The sequence below is a fragment of the Hemiscyllium ocellatum genome, chromosome 31, assembly GCF_020745735.1.
Source record: "Hemiscyllium ocellatum isolate sHemOce1 chromosome 31, sHemOce1.pat.X.cur, whole genome shotgun sequence".
Classification (NCBI taxonomy): Eukaryota; Metazoa; Chordata; class Chondrichthyes; order Orectolobiformes; family Hemiscylliidae; genus Hemiscyllium; species Hemiscyllium ocellatum.
The window spans coordinates 32,064,267-32,085,431 of NC_083431.1; the positions used below are offsets into that span (position 1 = coordinate 32,064,267).

Below are 21,165 nucleotides of genomic sequence, written 5' to 3' on the forward strand. Positions count from 1 at the left end.
GACCAGAAACTGTTGAGGATTTCTACATTGATTGAAGCCATAGTCCTTCATATATGGAGTTGTTACAATTGCAACAATGTTTTCACTATTAACATGTTAACTACATTGATAGCACGAGGTTTTTTTTTGCAAAGGAAGACGCTGGTGATGATTTTTCAATCTGTTTTAACTATTCCTTCATAACTCTTTAAATTTATTTTCTCCTAATCCTCGAAACCAGTGTACATTGCTGAGCAGCAGCATTAGTCGAAGTGACTTTGCTTTCTTTCCCTGATGTATTCTTAGTGCTAAATGATTCTCAGGGAGTTCTTGTGATTATGTGATGAAATATAAGTATTGTGAAAATTCTAAAAGAATTAGGAATTGAGTCTTCTGTTTTATTTAGCAGATGACTTAAAAAAATGTATGAAGGTCTGAAACACCTGACTGAGTGCCCAGTTTACCTCATGATTGCCAGCCTCTGGGATCATTGATTGTAGCAAGATACAGTTCAGAACAGTCTTTTGCAGACCATTTTTAAAAAAACCATCCTTATTAGTAGGTAAATTTGTAATATTTCTGCATGAAGCTATCTACATTTGATACAAATGTTCTTGCAAAGATGCAAAAGTTTTAGGGGGACCATTTGCATTGGTAGATTAAAATCTGCAGAGATTATCTTACTCCACCACATTGTCCCTCTGAGGGGTCCTGCCCGTTACAATACAACAGTGGGCTGAAGTCTGTAGCTCCAGTAGTTGTGTAGACACTATCCAGCAGACCATGAAATAATGACAGACAGAAGGCGGGAACACTGTGGTGTGGGGGAGGCTGGTGAAAGGAAGGGAGGACACAGACAGATAAGTATGCCCACCCTACTGATTGGTGTAAGTAAACTACTTTCTTAAAAATTATATTAAGATACTCTTTATATGCAGCACATATTATGTAGTCTGAGAATTTAGGTGGGAGGACTATGATTAACACATTTAAACATGAATCTTCAACTAAAAATGTTTGAAGACAGTTGCATTAAGAGCATAATGTTGGAGATCTTAGAAGGCAGGGTTGCTTGAAAGAAGGACACTTTTTTGTTCAGAGGAAGCTTGTAATATACAACTTGAAGTCAATTTAATTTCCTGAAGTTGTTACGACTGTCGAAAAGACTCAGATCTGAAGTCAGACAAGTTGAATCCTGGTATGCAGCTGTTCATAATTAGTGTTGTTTATACGAAGAGTTTAATTCTAATGCCATCCCCATTAATCTTTCTTTAGATTGATATGAACTGTGCAAAATGGTATTTAGTGCTAATTAACATCGAATTCATGTTCTTCTTTCTCCAAAGCTCTGCAATGGGAGCCCCTTAGTTGAAGCTCTTGCCAAAGAGGTCAGTCCTGTCCCCAAATGTTTCTTTAAACAATAGTATACTTTTGTTATTGCTGTCTTTGGTAACTCCAACTGTATTCTGGCTCGCTTCCCATCCTTTACTCTTCATAAATTTTCATTCATGTAAAACTGCTGTTGATATTGTTGTATCCGAGGTGAGCTGAAATTACGTTGTTTTTCTTTTTCATTGTAAAAGAGTGCTGCATTGCCAGTTGAATATATATTCGACTGTGTTTGTCAGAATTAAGCCAGACAGATATTCTTGAGGCAAACACACAAAGAATTAGTTTCATTGCTAAAACCAATCCAGGGTTAGAGAAAAAAAATGAAGACACATCCCACTTCTCACCAATACACACTAGCATGCACACTCTCCAAGCATGCAAAAAAAAACTAGAGTTATGGATGTTAAACATTGCAAAGTGTGGAAGGGAAGATAAAAATCAATTAATCTTTATTGAAGATATTCAAGCATTTTGCATCTCACTGAGATGATTTCTTTTCAGATGCAGCTGGTATACTTCCTTTCGTCTTGAAATCTGTTGTAGAAAATCTAGTGATTTTTAGTTGAATATCTCTGTCTGCTTAGAGATGTAGACACATTTTTCTCAGCAAAGCAGGATTTACAGCATAGGTGATATGCTGGAGAGTGAGTCTCAGTCTAGTGGCTGGGATGCTTTGTGTCCAGATCACAATTCAAGCATCCACACAAAAGATCCTTCCTTGGACTCTCCATGCTGATTGTATATTCCAAAGAATATAAAGGGATGATTGATGTCTCGCACAACTTCCCTTTACCTATTATTTTTCCTCTGAGGTGGTTATATTTTAAATGTCTGAGCTATTTACTGAGACCATTCTTTGTTGGTGAGATAGACAGAGATTATTAACACCTCCACATTCATCGAGCTCTAACTTGTGTCTTGTTCAATTCCTTCACCCATCATTGGAAGCCATACCTGCAGCAGGCCAGGCAGTGAGCTCTGAAATTCTTGACCCAAACCTCTGCATCTCTTTACCTGCCGTTCTCATTCTCTTTTCCCCTGTAAGCCTCTTCATAAAAGCTATATTTATCCAGCTTTTCTTTCTTTTGTCCTAATGTTGCCCTGATCAGCTCTGCACAATTTTTGACTGATTACCCTACAGTGAAAAATTGTAAATGTACTTGACAAAAGTAAGTGTTTATTTCTATGGCGGTGATCTGTAGTTTACAAAATAGTTGGCCATCTCTGCAGTGAGTTTGCACTGCTTTGCAGGAAGAACAGCTTTCTTCAGCTCTTTTTGGTTTGAGTCTGTTTTTCAGCAGTCGTGCATGTTTGCTTCATTCGATGAATGTATGAAGATCAGTCCTATTGCTCCACTTATCAGCTGTGCTATAAATTAGCAGCCTTTCAGGTACTTTATATGACATTTTTAGGCTTATTGAGATGATGGATGTGAGTAAATGGAGCTGGAGAATCTCACTACTGGATTGAGTAGCGAGTTCTCTGATTCCATCTAATGGGCTCAGAACACAATAAAGTTCCCTGCGTTGCATTGCAACAAAGCACCTTGGTTTCCATCTGAAAAGAGAGCTAAAAACAAAAATGGAAAAGAATGGAAATACTCAGTGTGAAGGGAGGGACTTATGGAGAGAGAAACTGAGTTAAAATTTCACGCTGATGACTCCATGTTAATTCTGTCTCTCTTTCGGGATACTGCCAGACCTGTTGAGTATTTCCAGTATCTTCTTTAATTTTAGGTTTCCAGATTTCCAGCATTGGCAATATTTTATTCTTACGTCGAATAACAAGCTGTTCTGTCAGTGTGATGCAGCTGAAATGGTCAAATGAGTTTGTGTGCAGTTACTGGTTTATACTGACCCAAGTTTTGTAGAATTAGCAGCACAGAAACAGATCATTCACCTCATTTGATCTGCGAGAGTATTTCTGTTGCACAACAGCCTTCTCCCACTCTGCTCCATCTCACCCTCAGCATATCATTTCCTTCCTTTTCACCCACACGTACCAATCTAGTCTCCCCTTCAATGGATCGAGGCTGATTGCCACAACTCTTCCAAGTGATTGTAAATTTTACATTCTGTGCTTCATACTATATTGATGGAAGGATGAGTAGTGACGTCGGGAAACTTCTCTTCTTGTCGAAACCTGTCTCGGAAGAAAGTTTTTTGATGGACACTCATCAGTTCTCTGGGGATTAATCTCAGTTACTCTCTATTTTAATTTGGGCCATTCCTCCCCCTGGCTTTCACAGAATTTCACATCCTCACCCATTCCCCATGCCAGTGGTGAACCTCTTGACTCTTTCTAATCCCCATGCCTTCTCATGTCAATTCATTGCCTCTCCTGACTATTCTATTCCCTTTCACCATCATTTGGTGATTTTGCCCAGTATCAACCATGGGAAGACCTTGAGAGCCATGTTATTAAATAAGTCTCCAAATTTATTTAGCCCTTGGTATATTAAAAAGAAAGTTGTACATTTCTTGTAGATTGTACACTCTGCTGTTACAGAGTGCCGGTGGTGGTGGGACTTAATATTTGCGGATGTGATGCCTGTCAAGCTGGCTATTTTATCCTGAATGGTGTTGAGCATCCTGGAGTGTTGTTGGAAGTGTGCTTATCCAGGCAAGTGGGGCAAGTATTCCAACATACTTCCATCTTGTAGATGATGGACAGGCTTTGGGAAGTCAGAAATGAGTTACCTGTTACAAGATTCCTGTGCTGTGATTTACTCTTGTAGCTGCATTATTTAAATGATCAATCCACTTCAAATTCTGGTCAATGATAAACTAAGGATGTTGATAATGGAGGATTCCGCAATGACAGTGTGTTTGAATGTAAAGGGTGATGGTTAGTTTCTGGCTTGTTGGAGATGGCCATTGTTCGGCATATGTATGGTGCAAATGTTACTTTCCATTTGTAAGCACAAAATTGGATATTGTCCAGTCTTGCTGCATTTGGAGATGGACTGTGTTGCAGTAGAGTACCTGGGAGGGCTCCTGTAGCGTTAAACTGTTTGTATGGTTGTGTTTATGACAAAGTAAAAACATCAAATCCTCAGAACAGAAGGTTGAGAGGAAACCAAAATACTGTCCTATAGGTAGAACAATTTTCATAGCAGGAGTATGAAGCCAGTTCAGGGCCAAAAAATGGTTGCGAATCACTGCTTTAGTGGATGGTGTTGGAAACCGATTGAAACTTGCTTTTGATGTTTGTGTTAAGGTATTTCTAACTGTGTTCTGTATAGCTTTCCTTAACTTTTCTTTCGTGTAGTACTGTTATGTTGTTCATCTGGAAAAATGAACAAAAAGATCATCTGCAGCCCCATGTGAATATACTTTGGTAACTGACTACTACCTTAACCAACTGCAAAAATTAAGCACGTGATCTATCAAGCCAGATTTTCTTTTGGCATCTAACTTATCTGGTAATACCATTAGCTGAGATCATAACAAAAACAACGATGTGTTAATAATGATGTATTGATAGTCCTTGGGATATTGTCAACAAACAGCTGTTTTTAATTTTTATCTAAGCTTGTTAGTTCTCACTCACACAAGTAGCTTTTATTTTCCTTTTGCTTTTGAAAGGTAGAGTCATGAAGATGTACAGCATGGAAACAGACCCTACAGTCCAACTCTTCCATGCCAACCAGATACCAGAATTAATCTCATCCCATTTGCCAGCACTTGGCCCATGTCCCCTAAACCCCTCTTATTCATATACCCATCCAGATGCCTTTTAAACAGTGTAATTTTACCAGACTCCATCCCTTCCTCTAGCAGCTCATTCCATACACGCACCACCCTCTGCGTGAAAAAGTTGCCTCGTATGTCTTTTTTATATCTTGCTCCTGTCAACTTAAATCTCTGCTGTCTAGTTTTGGACTCCATGACCCTGGGGAAGAGACCTTGGGTATTCACCCTATCCATGCCCCTAATTATTTTATAAACTTTTATAAGGTCACTCTCATCCTCTGACACTCCAGGGAAAACAGCCCCAACCTATTCATCCTCTCCCTAGCTCAAAGTTTCCAACCCTGGCAACATCCTTGCAAATCTTTTCTGAATCCTTTCAGGTTTCACAATATTCTTCCCATAGTAGGAAGATCAGAATTGTGTGCACAATTCCAAATGTGGCCTAACCAATGTCCTGTACAATTGGAACATGACCTCCCAACTCCTACACTCAATGCTCTGACCAATAAAGGAAAGCATACGAAACATCACCTTCACTATCTTATCTATCTGCGACTTCACTTTCAAGGAACTATAAACCTGAATTCCAAGTTCTCTTTGTTCAGCAACACTCCCCAGGACCTTACCATTAAGTGTATAAGTTCTGCTGTGATTTGCCTTTCCAAAATGCAGCACCTTACATTTATCTGAATTAAACTCCATCTGCCACTCCTTGGCCCATCTGATCAAGGTCCCTTGTATTTTGAGGTAACCTTCTTCGCTGTCCATTACAAGACAAGTTCTGGCGTCATTTAAATAATTTCATGGCTTATAGACCTTATCCACCTTTAATAAGCATTTACTTCAAGTCTTAAAAATGTGAGAATTCACATTGTGGGTTAAGGCTATTGCTACAGCCATAATAGTGTCACCAAATGAACCTGTTGAGTTTATAGGTGGGAATCTTGCCATGCCCTCTTTCTTCTCCAATCGAAAAGAAATCGATTGGAAATTAGGGCAGGACTTCTGAATATTGCCATCTATTGTTAAAGACCTGTAGAAACTCCAAAATGTTTGGAAAATCCAGCTGCACAAGTTCAAATTACACAATTTAAAATTAGTTAGGTCAAGAAGGACTTTTCTTTTGGGAAAAAAAAAGTACTCTTTGTTTTGGATAGTGGCTAATTCATGTGAAACTAATAGTTGTCTGACAGTTAATAATCCTGATGTTTACCATGAATATTTGATTCAAGTGAATTTTGAAAACATGCTTAGTCTCAGAAAATTAGTCCATGATGTCAATTCAACAAATGAAATTGGTAACATAAATAGTATCATTTTCCGCACTGGTAATCATTGTGGAATGAGTGTGAGGTTGGTCATTTTGACTGAATTAAGAATAGTTTGTGGTTTATTGGCCTTATTTAGGCTTCGAGGAGAAAGTGAGGACTGCAGATGCTGGAGATCAGAGCTGAAAATGTGTTGCTGGAAAAGCGCAGCAGGTCAGGCAGCATCCAAAGAGCAGGAGAATCGACGTTTCGGGCATGAGCCCTTCTTCAGGAAAGCCCTTATTTTGGCTTCACCTGGGAAATGTGTGAGGAATAATAACTGGAGGACTCTAAACCTTTTGGATTTTAGATTGTAAATTATGTTATCTGTTCAGACTATTTATCTTCCTGTTAAAAGGTATTCTAATAAATTTAGAAAAGATATGAAGGGAATACAATTGTCTCCTAACTATCCAAACACATTGAGTTGGTTAGAAGAGTTAAAAAAAAGTATGCTGGTGAAATAATTGGCATAATTGCAAATATTATAAAAGCTGAAAAACCTCTCCCTCAAGTGGCCTGATTAGGTACTTAATGAGAATGTTTTCTTTGTAAGGCTTTGTTCATTCTTGTACGGCAGCCTATTTGCAGAATGGACATCTTGTTCTATAGAGGCCTAGGGGAATTGGAAAAAAAATAGCTGAGCTTACAAAGTAAATGTAACGGAAAAAATTATATTGTACACTGGGATGCTGTTCTGGAATGATCAGCTCAGGACACTGGCTTCATGAAAATTTCTTTGAAAAATTTAAAAATCTGCAAGGGAGATAAGCTATGTCATTTTCTTGTTATGATAAATGACCAGTCCTTGTGTTAGGAGGGCAATTTTTTACTCTGGGCAATAGCACAGCAGGTCACCTGGAAGCTGCAGTGGAGTTTGATGGCTCTGCGTTATTAATGTATTGCTTGCCAACCAAGATCTTTTGAGGAATCACTTAAAGGTAACTGTTACAACAGGCCTCTGATAGCAATGTAGATAAAAGTGTGGCAGTAGGTTAGTCGATCAGAGGGTGAATTGCAGTTGTTGCACTGAGAGATCCTCTGGGGTTGGGGTTCCTTCAGGTTTTCTTCTGTGGACCGGACAGATGTATCTCCTGGCCCAAAAGCAAACCTGTGAAAGAACTGATAAATTACCCTGCCCACGCAATTTCCTGGTCAGCTGGAAATGGGGAATCTCTGCCTCTCCTCAGAGATACCAATTAAAATAGCAGTCAGACTCCAAGACATCCACAGATATTGGCTTTTTCAAGGATGCAGTCATAGACATGTACAGCATAGAAACAACCCTTCAGTCCAACTCATCCATGCCAACCAGATATCCTAAACTAATCTAGTCCGATTTGCCGGTACTTGGCCCATATCCCTCTAAATCCTTTCTATTCACATATCCATCCAGATGCTTTTTAAATGTTGTAATTGTCCCAGCCTCCACCACTTTATCTAGCAGCTCATTCCATACAGGCACCACCTTCTCAGTGAAAACGTTGCCCCTTCGGTCCCTTTTAAATTTTTTTCCCTCTCACTTTAAACCTATGCCCTCTTGCTCTGGACTCCCCCCGCCCCAGGGAAAAGACCTTGTCTATTTACCCTGTTCATGCCCCTCATGATTTTGATAAACCTCTATAACGGTTTCTAACCTCTGTTTCCCCTTAGCCTCTGACGCTGCAGGGAAAACAGCCCTAGCCTACTCAGCCTCTCCCTGTAGCTTTAAATCCTCCAACCCTGGTAACATCCCTGTAAGTCTTTTTTGAACCCTTTCAAGTTTCACAACATCCTTCTGATAGGAGGTAGACCAGAATTGCATGCAATACTCCAAAAAATTGCCTAACCAAGGTCGTGTACAGCTGCAACATGACCTCCAACACCTGTACTCAATGCTCTATCCAATAAAGGAAAGCATATCCTATCATCCTGAGTCTCCACTTTCAAAGAATTATGAACCTGCACTTCAAGGTCTCTTTGTCCAGCAACACTCCTCAGGATCTTACCATTAAGTGTATAAGTCCTAATCTGATTTGCTTTTCTAAAATGCAGCACCTCACATTTACCTAAATTAAACTCCACCTGCCACTCCTCAGCCCATTCGCCCATCTGATCAAGATCTGTTGTAATCCGAAGTAACCTTCTTCGCTGTCCACTACACCTCCAACTTTGGTGTCATCTGCAAATTTATTAACTATACCTCCTATGTTCACACCCAAATCATTTATATAAATGGCGAAAAGCAGTAAATCTGGCTGAGTCCAAATGGATTTTTTTTTTGTTATGTCTCCACACTTACCCATCCAGTATCTAGCAGGTTGTTGGGAATTTTCAAAAGACCCTAAGATCTTTAAAGCCATGTGGTTGCAAATAGAGTCATAGAGTCCTACAGCATGGAAACAGGCCATTCAGCCCAGAATGTCCATCCACGCTAACCTCATATCCCTGCACTTGGCTGATATCGTTCTAAACCTTTACTATCATATATTTGTCCAAATGCTTTTTAAATGTTGTTAATGTACCCGCCTCAACACCACATCTGCTGATAGCTTATTCCATCCTCTGTGTAAACTGTTACTCCTCAGGTTCCCTTTTTTTCTTTGTCCTCTAACCTTAAACCAAGGGAAATGGTATTCATTTTTAAAGACAAAGCTTGTTGTCTTTATCACAATCAATTTAGCAAATGGACATGAGAGGCTGAACTTCCCATTTGGGATCAGGGCCCTCCTGTAAGGGTCAAATGCAGATTCTGAACCTGCATAACTTCGCTGAAGAAAGGTTCTGTCTCATGGGTCAATTAATAGCCAGAGGTCACATCTTCACTGTCCCCTGAGGATGATGGGCCAGAGCCTGACTCTGGAGGCCTGGTGGGTGTTCTCTGGTAATGAAAGCCTCAACATGGAAGTACTCTCTCAATGCTTCAAATTTATAGAAGTAGAAATGACCAGAGTTGCCAGGTCACTTTTTTTGGCACTCCTCCATAATGCTGTGGTCATTTCTCATCTGTGTCAGCAATGGGTTTTTATATAAGCAATCAGGACTGCAGCCTCCATTCTTTGGTCACATTTTGATCATTGCACAGGCCTCACCTTGAGTGGCCAAGAGCAAAGGAGTTGGTCCACTCAGATACCTGTGGTGTGTGGGCTGCTTTTTTTGGAAATCCACTTGCTTTGAGGAATATGGCTAGGGTTCTGGACTGTGTGAACGAACCAGATTGGCTACTTCTGTTCCCATCTCAGCCACCCCACAAAATTCCTGGCCTAGGAAATGGTTTGATGTGGTGATCTTGTTGTGCCAGTAATTCTCTGACTCCATGTTTCCCACCTTTTGTCACACAATAATATATTTAAAAGTTCTAAAGTTAATAAAATGATCCAGCTCAGTTTACCACACCATTTGCCGTCAAACAACTTCGGTGCAACCTCTGAAGTAATTTGAAATGTAGCGACCGTTGTAATGTGGGAAACACAGTAGGCAATCCATACACAGCAAGCCTCCACAATATGATGACAGCTAGAGAGTCGATTTTACTTAAGTTTTTTTTTGTGTGGGATAAATGTTCACTTGGAGATGTCTTTGTCATCCCAGAAGATTTTCTACATCTACTCAGAAGTGCAGCAAATGGCTCATTCGAAGAATGTCACCTTTATTAGTCCAGCACTCCATCAATACTACATTGGAATATAAACTCAGATTTTTTTGAACTGAACCCGTAAGAAGTGTGACACTAACTGAGCTTGACTGGAATCTCTGGGCCAGTATGGTCAATTCACGTTGTCCATATTGATGCAAAGAAAATGGAAGTTCAGTCCCCTAGAAACCAGCACTGATGAAATATTCTTTCTTACATGCTGTTACAAGTGACAGCCTTGGTTTAATGGTAGGGCACTCCTCTTGGAGTGTGAAGGTCATGGTTCCACACAAACCTGAGAGACTCCAGTACTGCTTCTTGGCTGGTAGATTCAGTTACCGGTGGGGGGGGGGGGGGTGTTGTTGCATTGGTGCTCAGAGATGCAATCATGGATGCACGTTAAGTCAAGGTCCCTTCTGTCTATTTAAGTGACAATATAAGATTTCACTGTGCCTCCCGAAGAAGAGTGGGAGAGTTTGGTGCCTGAGCAAGCACTTTTAGCCAACACCACAAAAACACAGATTAGCTGAACATTTAACCATCAACGGTTATGGGCCTTGTCTGCTTTGTTTGCTTACAATGACTCACTTCCAAAGTACTTTGTTGGCTGTGAAGTGTTTTGGGATGTCCTTTGGATGTGAAAGCCAAATTTTCTTTCTTATTATTCATACATTGTGATGCCAGCTGTCTTCCCTGACTATGCGTTTCACCACAAACAGCCAGCAACAGAATGCTACAAGACATTTAAAACCCAGCACGTGCATACCAAATAAAAAGGGTTTTGTTCCTTGAACTCTTGAGCCTGCACCAGTTCCCAGTGGAATACATTGCCGAGGGCATAAAGGTTACGTTGTTAGCATAACTGCATGTGCCTGATGCAGAGCTGCTTTTTTTTCCCCTCGTCTGTTGACACACCACATGATTTTATTGAGTGCCACCACGACAGATGTTTTTGTACGCTGTGACCAATGTCTTCATGCTTCAGTGCTCTTCCAAAAAAAACAGTCGATTTTGTGCTGTTTTGTTGCGTATGAATGCAAACTGAAAAATTGTACTAAACCAACTGAGACTGATGGAGCAGTTTCTCTTTCCTCTGGGTATATGAGACTAAATCTCGCCCGTGAGAATTTTGGGCTCAGCCCTCTCACGTTTGTCAGCTTTAAGAATTCTGTAGGGAAATGTGTTTAGGCAATTTCAGCCCACTTCCCAGTGGGAGTGTCTCCACGACACAGAGATTGCACTTAATTTGTCACAAACTGAGCAGCCGAACCAGGCAGCTCATAATAATGTGCTTTGCGGAACAGAAGTAACAGTGCAGGTTTGTGACTTTCTGTGCTTAAAGCTCAATGGGAAAATGAGTTCTGTCATTGGACTCTCTGAGTGGGCCATGGAAGTAATTTGGCAGAATGTCTCAACAAAGGACCCAAGGTTTAACTTGGTGGTGGTGAGAAGGGTCCTGACTGCCAGATCCCTTGTGCACAGCCAGTGTCTTGCACTATTGCTGAATGAATGAATTGGGAGAAAAGTCAAAGTTTGACTATAACACGTGTACTGCATTCTCACTTAGGAAAGGCTGCTGGCTTATTGCCATGTGTTTTACATCTGTACAAGTGCAGGAAGACTCGTGAATCAGTCTTTAGTTCATAGGAAATATGCATGGCTGGCTTATTATCCATCTCTAATTGCTCTTGAGAAAGTGGTAGTGAGCTGCCTTTTTCAAACATTGCAGTCCACGTGGAGTAGGTGCATGCACAACATTATTTATGCAAGACTTCAAGGATTTTGATTCAGCGACAGTGAAGGAACAGTGATATGTTTTCCAAGTCAGGGCAATGTGTGTGGCTTAGAGCCTGCTGACGTTAGTATTTCCAGGTGTCTGCTGCCTAGCTTGTAGGTAATAACGGTCACCTCTAATAGGTATCCAGATATGCAAGGTGATCATAGAATCCCAACAGCATGGAAGCAGGCCAATTGCCCCATTGTGTCCACATTGTCCCTCTGAAGAGCATCCAATCCAGACTCCTTTCCCCCCCCCCTCCATACCTGTAACCCTGCATTTAGCATGGTCAATCCACCTAACCTGCAGATCTTGGACTGTGGAAGGAAATTTACTCAGACACAGGTCGAATATATGGCTTCCACACAGATAGTCACCTGAGAGTGGAATTGAACCTGGGTCCCTAGTGCTGTGAAGCAGCAGTGCTAACCATTGAACTAACATGTCACCCCATGTTATTGATGGGGCCTTGACAAGTTGTTGTGGTGCATTTTGTAGGTGGTGTTGGTGGCAAAGTGAATAAATTGGCCATGTATTAGATGGGGTGCATATGAAGTGGGCTGCTTTGCCCTGGATGACATTGAACTTCTTGAGTATTGAAGGAGCTGAAATCATCCATGCAGATGTAGAGTACCCCCATACTCCTTCCTTGTGCTTAGTAGTTGGTTGACAGACCTTGAGGAGCCAGGAGATTGATTACTTGCTGCAGGTTTCCTAGGCTCTGACCTTCTTTGGTAGCCCAGACATTTATATGGCCAGTTCAATTGCTGGTCAAAAGTTAAGCTTGGAATGTTGATTTTAAAGGATTAAACAATTCTGATGCCATTGAATATCAAGGGGTGATGGTTGGATTTATTTGGGGTGACCTGAGCAGAAGTGCTCAAGTTGGGCATGGTTCTTACCCCTGATCTCCCAGTAGCTCGTTGTGTGAAGAGGCTGAAGAGAAAACAGAAAGAGGTTTTGCAATGTGCACAGGATGGCATATAGCCCATTGTCAGTCATATCTGAGTGGTGGCCTCTGTCCATCTTAAAAGAAAGAAACCCCTCTAGGAAGGCATGTAAGGCTGGATGAATAAAAGGCGAGAATGAAAAACAGGAGTGGCACGGTGGCTCAGTGGTTAGCACTGCTGTCTCACAGCGCCAGGGACCTGTTTTCGATTCCAGCAACTGTGTGTGTGGGGTTTGCACATTCTTCCCGTGTCTGCGTGGATTTCCTCCGGGTGCTCTGGTTTCCTCCCACAATTCAAAGATGTGTGGGTCATGTAAATTGGCCATGCTAAGTTGACCATAGTATTCAGGGATGTGTCAGCTTGGCGCATTAGTCAGGGGAAGTGTACAGTAAGAAGGTGGGGGAATAGGTCTGGGTGGGTTACTCTTCGGAGGTTCTTTGTGGGCTTGTTGGGCCAAATGGCCTGTTTCCACACAGTGTAGGGATTCTATGAACTGTGTCAAATACAACTTTGATATATTTGAAAATTGATCAACAAATCACAAATGCTGCCTAACTCTATTCATTCCCCATTTCAGTAGCTCCTGTCAAACTCTGAATTTGATAGCTTTACGCATTGTTCAGTGTTTCATTCGTTTTTTACATTTTTCTATAATATTAAATATACTTCATCAGGTATTTACTGATAAAGAGATCAACTTTATCCAGCTGACTGTTGATTTATATATGTTTGTCACTAAAGTTATCTTTATGGAAATACAGTGCAGTCATGTGTGTTTATTTGTTGAATAGTTATGATTACAATGCAATTAGTAGGCAGAATATCAACATCTGATAGTCCACAATCTAATTTGTTGAATGTTCTTTGTTTTGTAGAAAGACATTGCACTAAAACCACACGAACGTCTAGAGAAACTTCAAAACCCTCTTGCAAAGAAAAAACGCAATGAACTGCAAAATGGCCTGAGTTTCCATGCCAACAAGAACAGACACAGCTACCGCAATGGAAGTTCTGACAGAGAAAATGACCCCAGCTTGAGTCACATTCATGGGAAACAGAAACGTTTCCAGAAGAGGCACAGACAGGTAGGATAGATTATCCTTTTTATAGAACAGTGAACTCTATATGGGATACTCTTAACTGAATGTTTACAACACAAACGTTTGTTTCCTTCTGATTTTACTGATGTATTTAATCAACAGCTTCATACAAAGAAACAGCCCATATCTTATTTTATGAAAAGATGCTGGAGAAGCTATGTGTTTTGAAGTCGATCTATTTTATCTTACGAATTCTGTCATACTACCACCGTGCAGAGTTAGTCTTCTCTCCAAAGTTGCCAAGGATTCAAAAGAAAATTGCCTGGACCAATGCCAATTCAGGCCTGTTCAGCATGAATGACAAACCTATCAGTAATTCAGAAACCTCAATTTGAAGTTGTATTGATGATACAAGTGGGAGGTAAAGATGTTATTTTGATTTATTGTAAACCGAATAAGAGCTGCAACTTGGTCAATATCAGCTTTGTCTCAACTAATTGTGTTTGCAAAGGATTTTCCTGTAGGTGGCACACTGTCACAGCACTAACTCGAGCTATTGACTGTACAGTATTCTCGCGGCCACTGCATCCTTGACCTTAAGCTAAGTGAAAGGTCAGTTCCATTGATTGAATTTCACTGACGATAGGGTACTTCAGATTTGTGTGTGACTCCTGGAAATAGCAGTTACAGCAAGCATACTCGCAATGATCATTTTTTCTCCACCTTAGCATTTTGCTTAAGAGATCATGGAGTTTAGTGTGACAATGTCAGGGTGAAGTTGGAAGGACCATACTTGTATTCTTATACTTCTAAAATTCAATGCGACTCAGTAAGAATCTACTTAATAGCATACAGTTTTGGTTGAGAGAGGGACAAGACTAGCAACTTAACATTCTGGGATTTAAATGTTTCAGGCGCGTTAGAGAAGGTGATAAGAGGTGGGGATTTGCGTTACTGACGAGAGAGAATATCACAGCTGTACTGAGAGAGGACATTTTGGATGGCTCACCCAGCAAGGTCATATGGGAAAAGCTCAGGAATACGAAGGATGCAGTCAGTTTGTTGGATTGTACGATAGCCTCCCAACAACCGGTGAGAGATGAAGGAACAGATATTTCGACAATTATGAAAAAATGTAAAATCAGCAGGGTTGTTATGGTGGGTGATTTTAATTTGCCCTGTGTTGACTGGGACTTGCTTAATGCCAGGGGCTTGGATGGGGGAGAATTTGTTAGGTATGTCAGGATGTTTTTTTAAAACAAGATGTAAATAGTCCAACTCGGGAAGGGGCCAGACTAGACCTGGTATTGGGGAATGAGCCTGGCCAGGTGTTCAAAGTTTCAGTGGAGGAACATTTCGGATACAGTGACTATAGTTACTTAAGTGTTAAGGTACTCAATAAGGATAAGACTAGTTTTTGGGAAAATATTAAAAAATATTATGATGTGGAGATGCCAGTATTGGACTGGTGCGGACAAAGTCAGAAGTTATGTGACACCAGGTTATAGTCCAACAGGTTTATTTAAAAATCACAAGCTTTCAGAATGCTGTTCTTTCATCAAATGAAGACTTTATCTCTTGAAGGAGCAGCGCTCTGAAAGTTTGTGATTCTAAATAAAGCTGTTGGATTATTTATCTGGTGTTGTGTATCACAATATTAGGCAGGAACAGGGGAATCTAGATTGGGAGCAGCTGTTTGAGGGTAAATCTATACCTGACATGTGGGAATCTTTTTCACAGGAACATGCTGGTCCTGAATTTTAAAATGAAGGATAAGGCTGGTAAGATTCAGGAGCTTTGAGAGGAATTGAGACCTTAGTCAAAAGGGAAATGGAGGCATAAGTAAAGGTTTAGGAAACTGGAGACAGTCTTTGAAGTATGCAAGGATAACAGGAAAGAACTTGAACAAGCAATCAAGAGGGCTAAAAAGGGCCAGGAAATGCCTGTGGCAGAAAAGATTAAGGAAAATTGCAAGGCAGCTTATACATATAAGGAGCAAGAGGCTAGGTAAGGATAAAGAGAGGTCTACTCAAAGACAAACGAGGGAATTTGTGCATGAAGCCAGAAGAAATTGTTGCGGTCCTTAATGAATACTTGGCATTGTGTTCATACAGGAGGACAACATGGTGGATGGTTAGTCTTGAGAGGGTGTGTCAATATAAAAGAGGGTGGTTGGGGGTCTTAAAAAGTGTTAACGTAGGCAAGTTCCCAGGACCTGATGGGATCAACCCAGATTGCTGAGGTAGGTGAGGAAATTGATAGGATCTTGTACGAAATCTTTGAAACCTGTTTAGTCACAGCTGAGGTCCCAGAGCACTGGGCAATAGTTACCATTGTCCCATAAGAAGGGCAACAGGGATAGAATGGGAAATTACAGGCTACTGAGCCTTATGTCAGTGGTAGCGAAATTATGGTGAAGATTCTCAGCATTTACTCACATTTGGAAAAATGTGAATTTATTAGCAGCATGGCTTGAAGTGAGGAAAGTCGAGTTTCACAAATTTGATTTGTGTTTTTCGAGAAAGTGAAAAAGATGATGGATGAGGGCAGGGCTGTGTGGAAGGACTTTAACGTCGGCCTTTGACAAGCTCCTTCATAGCAGGCTGACACACAGGGTAAAGTCACACGGGATCCGTGGTGAGCTAGTACGATGGGTACAGAATTGGCTTAGTCCTTGAAGAGAGTGGGGGTGGAAAGGTGTTTTACTGACTGGAGGTCTCTGACCAGTGACGCTCTGCAAGGATCAGCAAGGAACCATGTTGTTTGTAGTATATATCTATATAAATGATTTGGAGGAAAATATGGATGGTCTGATTAATAAGTTTGTGGATGACACAAAATTAGGGATCTGCAGTTAGTGTGGAAGATTGCCAGAGGATACAGATAGACTGGAGACTTAGGCAGAGAAATGGCAAATGGAGTTTAATCCAGACTAATGCAAGGTGATGCATTTTGGCAGATATAATGCAGGAGGAGACATACTGTAAATAGCAGAACTCCTAAAAGCATTAACATACAGAGGAATGTAGGCGTAGAAGTCCCCAGTTCCCTGAAGGTCACAACACAAGTGGATACAGTGGTCATGCTTGCCTTCATTGGTTGGGGCGTAGAGTATAAAAATTGACAATCATGTTGCAGCTGTATAGAACTTTTACATTTGGAATATTGTGTACAGTTCTGGTCACTACTCTACTGTAAAGATGTGGGGGCTTTGGAGAAGTACAAAAACTGTTTACCAGAATGTTGCCTGATCTGGAGGGTGTCAGTAATGAGGAGAGATTGGACAGATTTAGTTTGTTTTCACTTGAACATTGAAGGATGAGGGGCGACCTGGTAGAAGTTTACAAAATTGAGAGGCAGTGGATGGTTGGAGTCTTTTTCCCAGGGAAGTAATGTCAGTTACTCAGAGACATATATTATGGTAAAATGCAGCAAGTTGAAAGGAAATGTGAAAGGCAATATTTTAGAGGGTGGGAAGTGCCTGGAGTGCACTTGCACAGGAGGTGGTGGAGGTGGATACAGTAGCAACTTTTAAGATGCATCTTGACAGATATGTGAACATGTAGGAAAAGAGGGATATCGGCCGGAAAGAGGCAAAGGACTTTTACTTTAGAAAGTGTCGGAGAAATTGGCCCAATAAGTTAGAGATCACAAAAGCTCGAAGTGAAATTGACAAACAGTTTATTGCAAGTGATATGGCTGGAAGAGAAAACAGACCAGCTGACACAGAACTAACCGTCTGTATAATTGGATCAGATTTCTCTTCCCAGTGTTGAAGATAAGACCAGTTTTATAGTAATGCTGCTCGATGACACTGATTAAGAAATGCGAAAGTTAAAAATCACACAACATCAGATTATAGTCCAACAGGTATAATTGGAAGCACACCAATTAAACCTGTTGGACTATAACCTGGTGTTGTGTGATTTTTAACTTTGTACACCCCAGTCCAACACCAACATCTCCAAATCATAAGAAATGGGAAACGACAATGTATCTGGAAATGGAGTAATCTAGTTGCAGGGATGCTAATTGGAAAACAGTTATTGGTTGAATGTCCTGTTCCTTCATACAATGCAACATCCTGACAGTATCAATGGTTCCATTCCTCTTCACAGGTAGGTGTTAATGTCTCCTCTGAAATGGTGAGGTGCTTCCATTGTCCTGTTCCTGGAGCATGTCCTTGCTGGTGCCCCTCTGTCAGACCTGCTCTTTATGTGGCTTTGGTAATGCTGGGTTGTGAAACTGTCCTTGGGGCTTTGAGATATCTATGGTGCTCTGTTATGTTCACGGGAGCTTAAAGTATATTCCTTTGTCTGCGTGCTGTCTGATTCTGTTTGTGAGCTGCTCCTGAATTTTGCTTTTGTGGGCCTATCGTGAGTCAGCAAATCTTTTCCCACAGAATTGGCGCAGTCTTGGTGGGCTGAAGGGCCTGTTCCTGTGCTGTACAGCTGTTTGATCTTGTTTGGTTCGTGACCAACAATACCAGTCATGCAAAACAGTCACTTCAACTGTGGGTGGAGAATGAGTAGGTATGGCAAAACTGGGTTGCGGGGTGGGGGAGGGCATGGAATACAGTGAAGATCCTTTTCTGAGAGCAAAGCACATTTGTCTGTATAAGTTTTGAATAAAAAGCAAGCGGATCTTTTGAGTGGAAATCTTTGTCTAAATTTATTGATATTGCTTGGAGCAATCCTGATTCATTCCAGCTGAGCATGAATCACTGACCCAGTCAGTAATTCAGAAACCCCAGTTTGACGTTGTATTGATGATACTGTGGGAGATAAAGTAGCCTTTGCTCATAGTCAAGCTTGTTCTATTTCTTAACATTTCCTTTGTCTCTTTTTGTTTTGATAGTGTGGGTAGAATGTCTCGCCAGAGGTTTGCAATTCACAAGCTGAATGTAGGTTTCCAGAATGATATCATGATTTGGTGTTGATATATTTATTACTTCCATAATAATGACATCGGAATGTCAATTCACATTTCTAGTCAAAGCCATAGCTTATTGTCATTCAGTTCCGGCACATTCTCTGCAATATTATTTAGTCCAAGGCTTATAATTGAGCAGTGAACAAATAGTGACAGCAAGCAGTTCAACTTGAAGATAATGGATACACAGAACTAGATACTTGTTCATGTGAGCTGTGTTCAATAAAAATGAAGGACTGAATTAATTGAGTTCACGTGATCTGTTTGAACTCCACAGAAAGCAGATCATACTTAGAGAGGTAGGATAGAAGTAAGGTCTGGGATGAGAGTATTGTGAAAAATGAACTGATGAGTACTTGAAGAGGCTGGAAAGTAAATAGAGCAAAACAAGGGATGACACAGTTCATATTGATCCTTGGAGGAAAGGGAATTGGACCTGTCCTTCAAGTGACACAGCGTGGAAGTGTGAACTTTTCACTGTACTTTGATTTGTAGCTTTCCACTTTGAAAATAAACCTCATGTTTTGTTCACTTGTTTCATCTGTTAAGTGTTCCTTTTATCTACTGTAGCAACAAGTGCTGCTGGTTATGTCATGTTCCATCGACTTCAAGTTAATTAAAGCAATTAAATAGGGCTATCTAAGCCATTTCAAGATAGCTCTAGTGCTTAACATGTAAATAAAATCCGAATTTTAAAATCAGAGAATACTCCCCACCACTGTGAAGTTTAACTAATATATATTTGTGAAAGATTTTTTGAGGTTCATAGCCTGCTTTTTCTGATGTGAAATCAGCACAACTTTCCAATGGACTTGTTTTATTGGTCAAGGCCTTACACAGAGAGTAACAGTGAGGCTGGTGACTGTGTGATTTGTACATGCACGGTTAAAAGCATAAACTCAGAAGTTGCCACCTGAGATGCATGTTGCTCCATAAACTGCCAAAACAACATCTCACCATCCAGCTCACAGGAAGATCCTAATCCTTTAATTAGATTAGATTGCTTACACTATGGAAACAGGCCCTTCGGTGCAACAAGTCCACACCGACCCACCGAAGAGCAACCCACCCAGACCCATTCCCCTACATTTACCCCTTCACCTAACACTATGGGATAAATGTAGGGGAATTAGCCTGGGTGGGTTGCTCGTCGGAGGGTTGGTGTGGACTTGTTGGGCCGAAGGGCCTGTTTCCACACTGTAGGTAACCTAATCTAATCAAAGCCCACAGCATTGTGAGTGGACCTAGACTGCAGCAGTTGATGAAGGCAGCTCATTGACACTGTCTCATGGCCAACTAGGTCTGGGTGATAAATGCTGGGCCAGCCAGCAACACTCGCATCCCCTGAATGAATAATGATGAATGAATTGCTGGTTCAGGTTCCTTAATAATTGTTCAATCTGATCGATCACTAGTGTACACAGTTGCCAGCCCTGATCAGACAGTTTTTTGATGACAAGTAGAGGGTGCGGTGGGTGTTGGATGTTTAGTTGACAGCATGTTATCATCCAAAAGTCTGCAGCAACATTAGAACGTCAACAGGCAGGCACAGTTTCAACCAAGAGCTGACTGGCATCATTTGTTCACCATTTGCAGCAAAGTCACATTTTGTAGTCTTTGCATCAGTCTAATACACTTCAGATACAAACAGAAATTGCTAGTTTTTGTTTCACATTTCCAGCATCTGCAGTTCTTTGTTTTTATTTTATTCATATGCTTCAGTGTAGATTTTGCTTCCAAGAATCACATCCATTTTGATGGAGGTAATGCCAACAGTATTTGGGAGATGGCCCTGATGATTTGCCAGACCTATTGGGACTAACTACTCAGTCTGTATTTGAATTATGAGAGAATGATTTGTTTCTTGCTTAATGAATTGCTGTATTTGTGATAGCTTTCAACTGTCAACTTTTCAGGGGCAGCAGGAAAGAGGGGGTAAACGGTTTGGCTGAACACTCCAGTAATGTTATGTTGTTCATGCCTGGATATTCAGAAAAATAATATCCACAGAAGCTATGACAGAAACCTTGTGCGCACTTGAAAATTGTAAAGGAAGCACAATTCTTTGAAGGTTAATCTCCAAGCAATTGGCTTCTTTCCCAGCTAAGATAAATACAATACAAGCCAATTATGGGCACCCTGCTAGTGACAATGTTTCATTTAAAAAGAACACTTAATCAGACACTGAGTAAGTCCCCATGTATTCCACTATTGCTGAATATGAACAATTACATAATACAAACATTTTCTGTGTCTCTGTGGTGTTTGAAAACAATTGCTGCTGTTTGTTTGGTGCAGAGGTTAGTGAGTGCTGTGGCTTCTTCTAGGACAATGCTGCCCAGTTTATCTTGAATTGTTGTTTACTTTGAACATGTTGTAGTTTCGAATGTCTGTACCGAAAACGTAACCTACTGGGGAGAAGGGACAGGTAGCAGGATGGTGCACTGTGGGCGAAGACCATCTAATCCAGTTCCTGAGGT

General features: G+C 40.8%; 1 protein-coding gene across 8 annotated transcripts in view; it reads left to right on the plus strand.

Moving 5' to 3' along the window:
- auts2a (activator of transcription and developmental regulator AUTS2 a) overlaps positions 1–21,165 on the plus strand; it is a 1,193,837-nt gene that overhangs the window by 285,496 nt on the left and 887,176 nt on the right. For all 8 annotated transcript variants that reach the window (XM_060847963.1, XM_060847971.1, XM_060847965.1 and 5 more), the window contains exon 2: positions 13,589–13,798. In XM_060847963.1, coding sequence (XP_060703946.1) covers positions 13,589–13,798 — 210 coding nt within the window. The remainder of the gene's footprint in view (positions 1–13,588; positions 13,799–21,165) is intronic.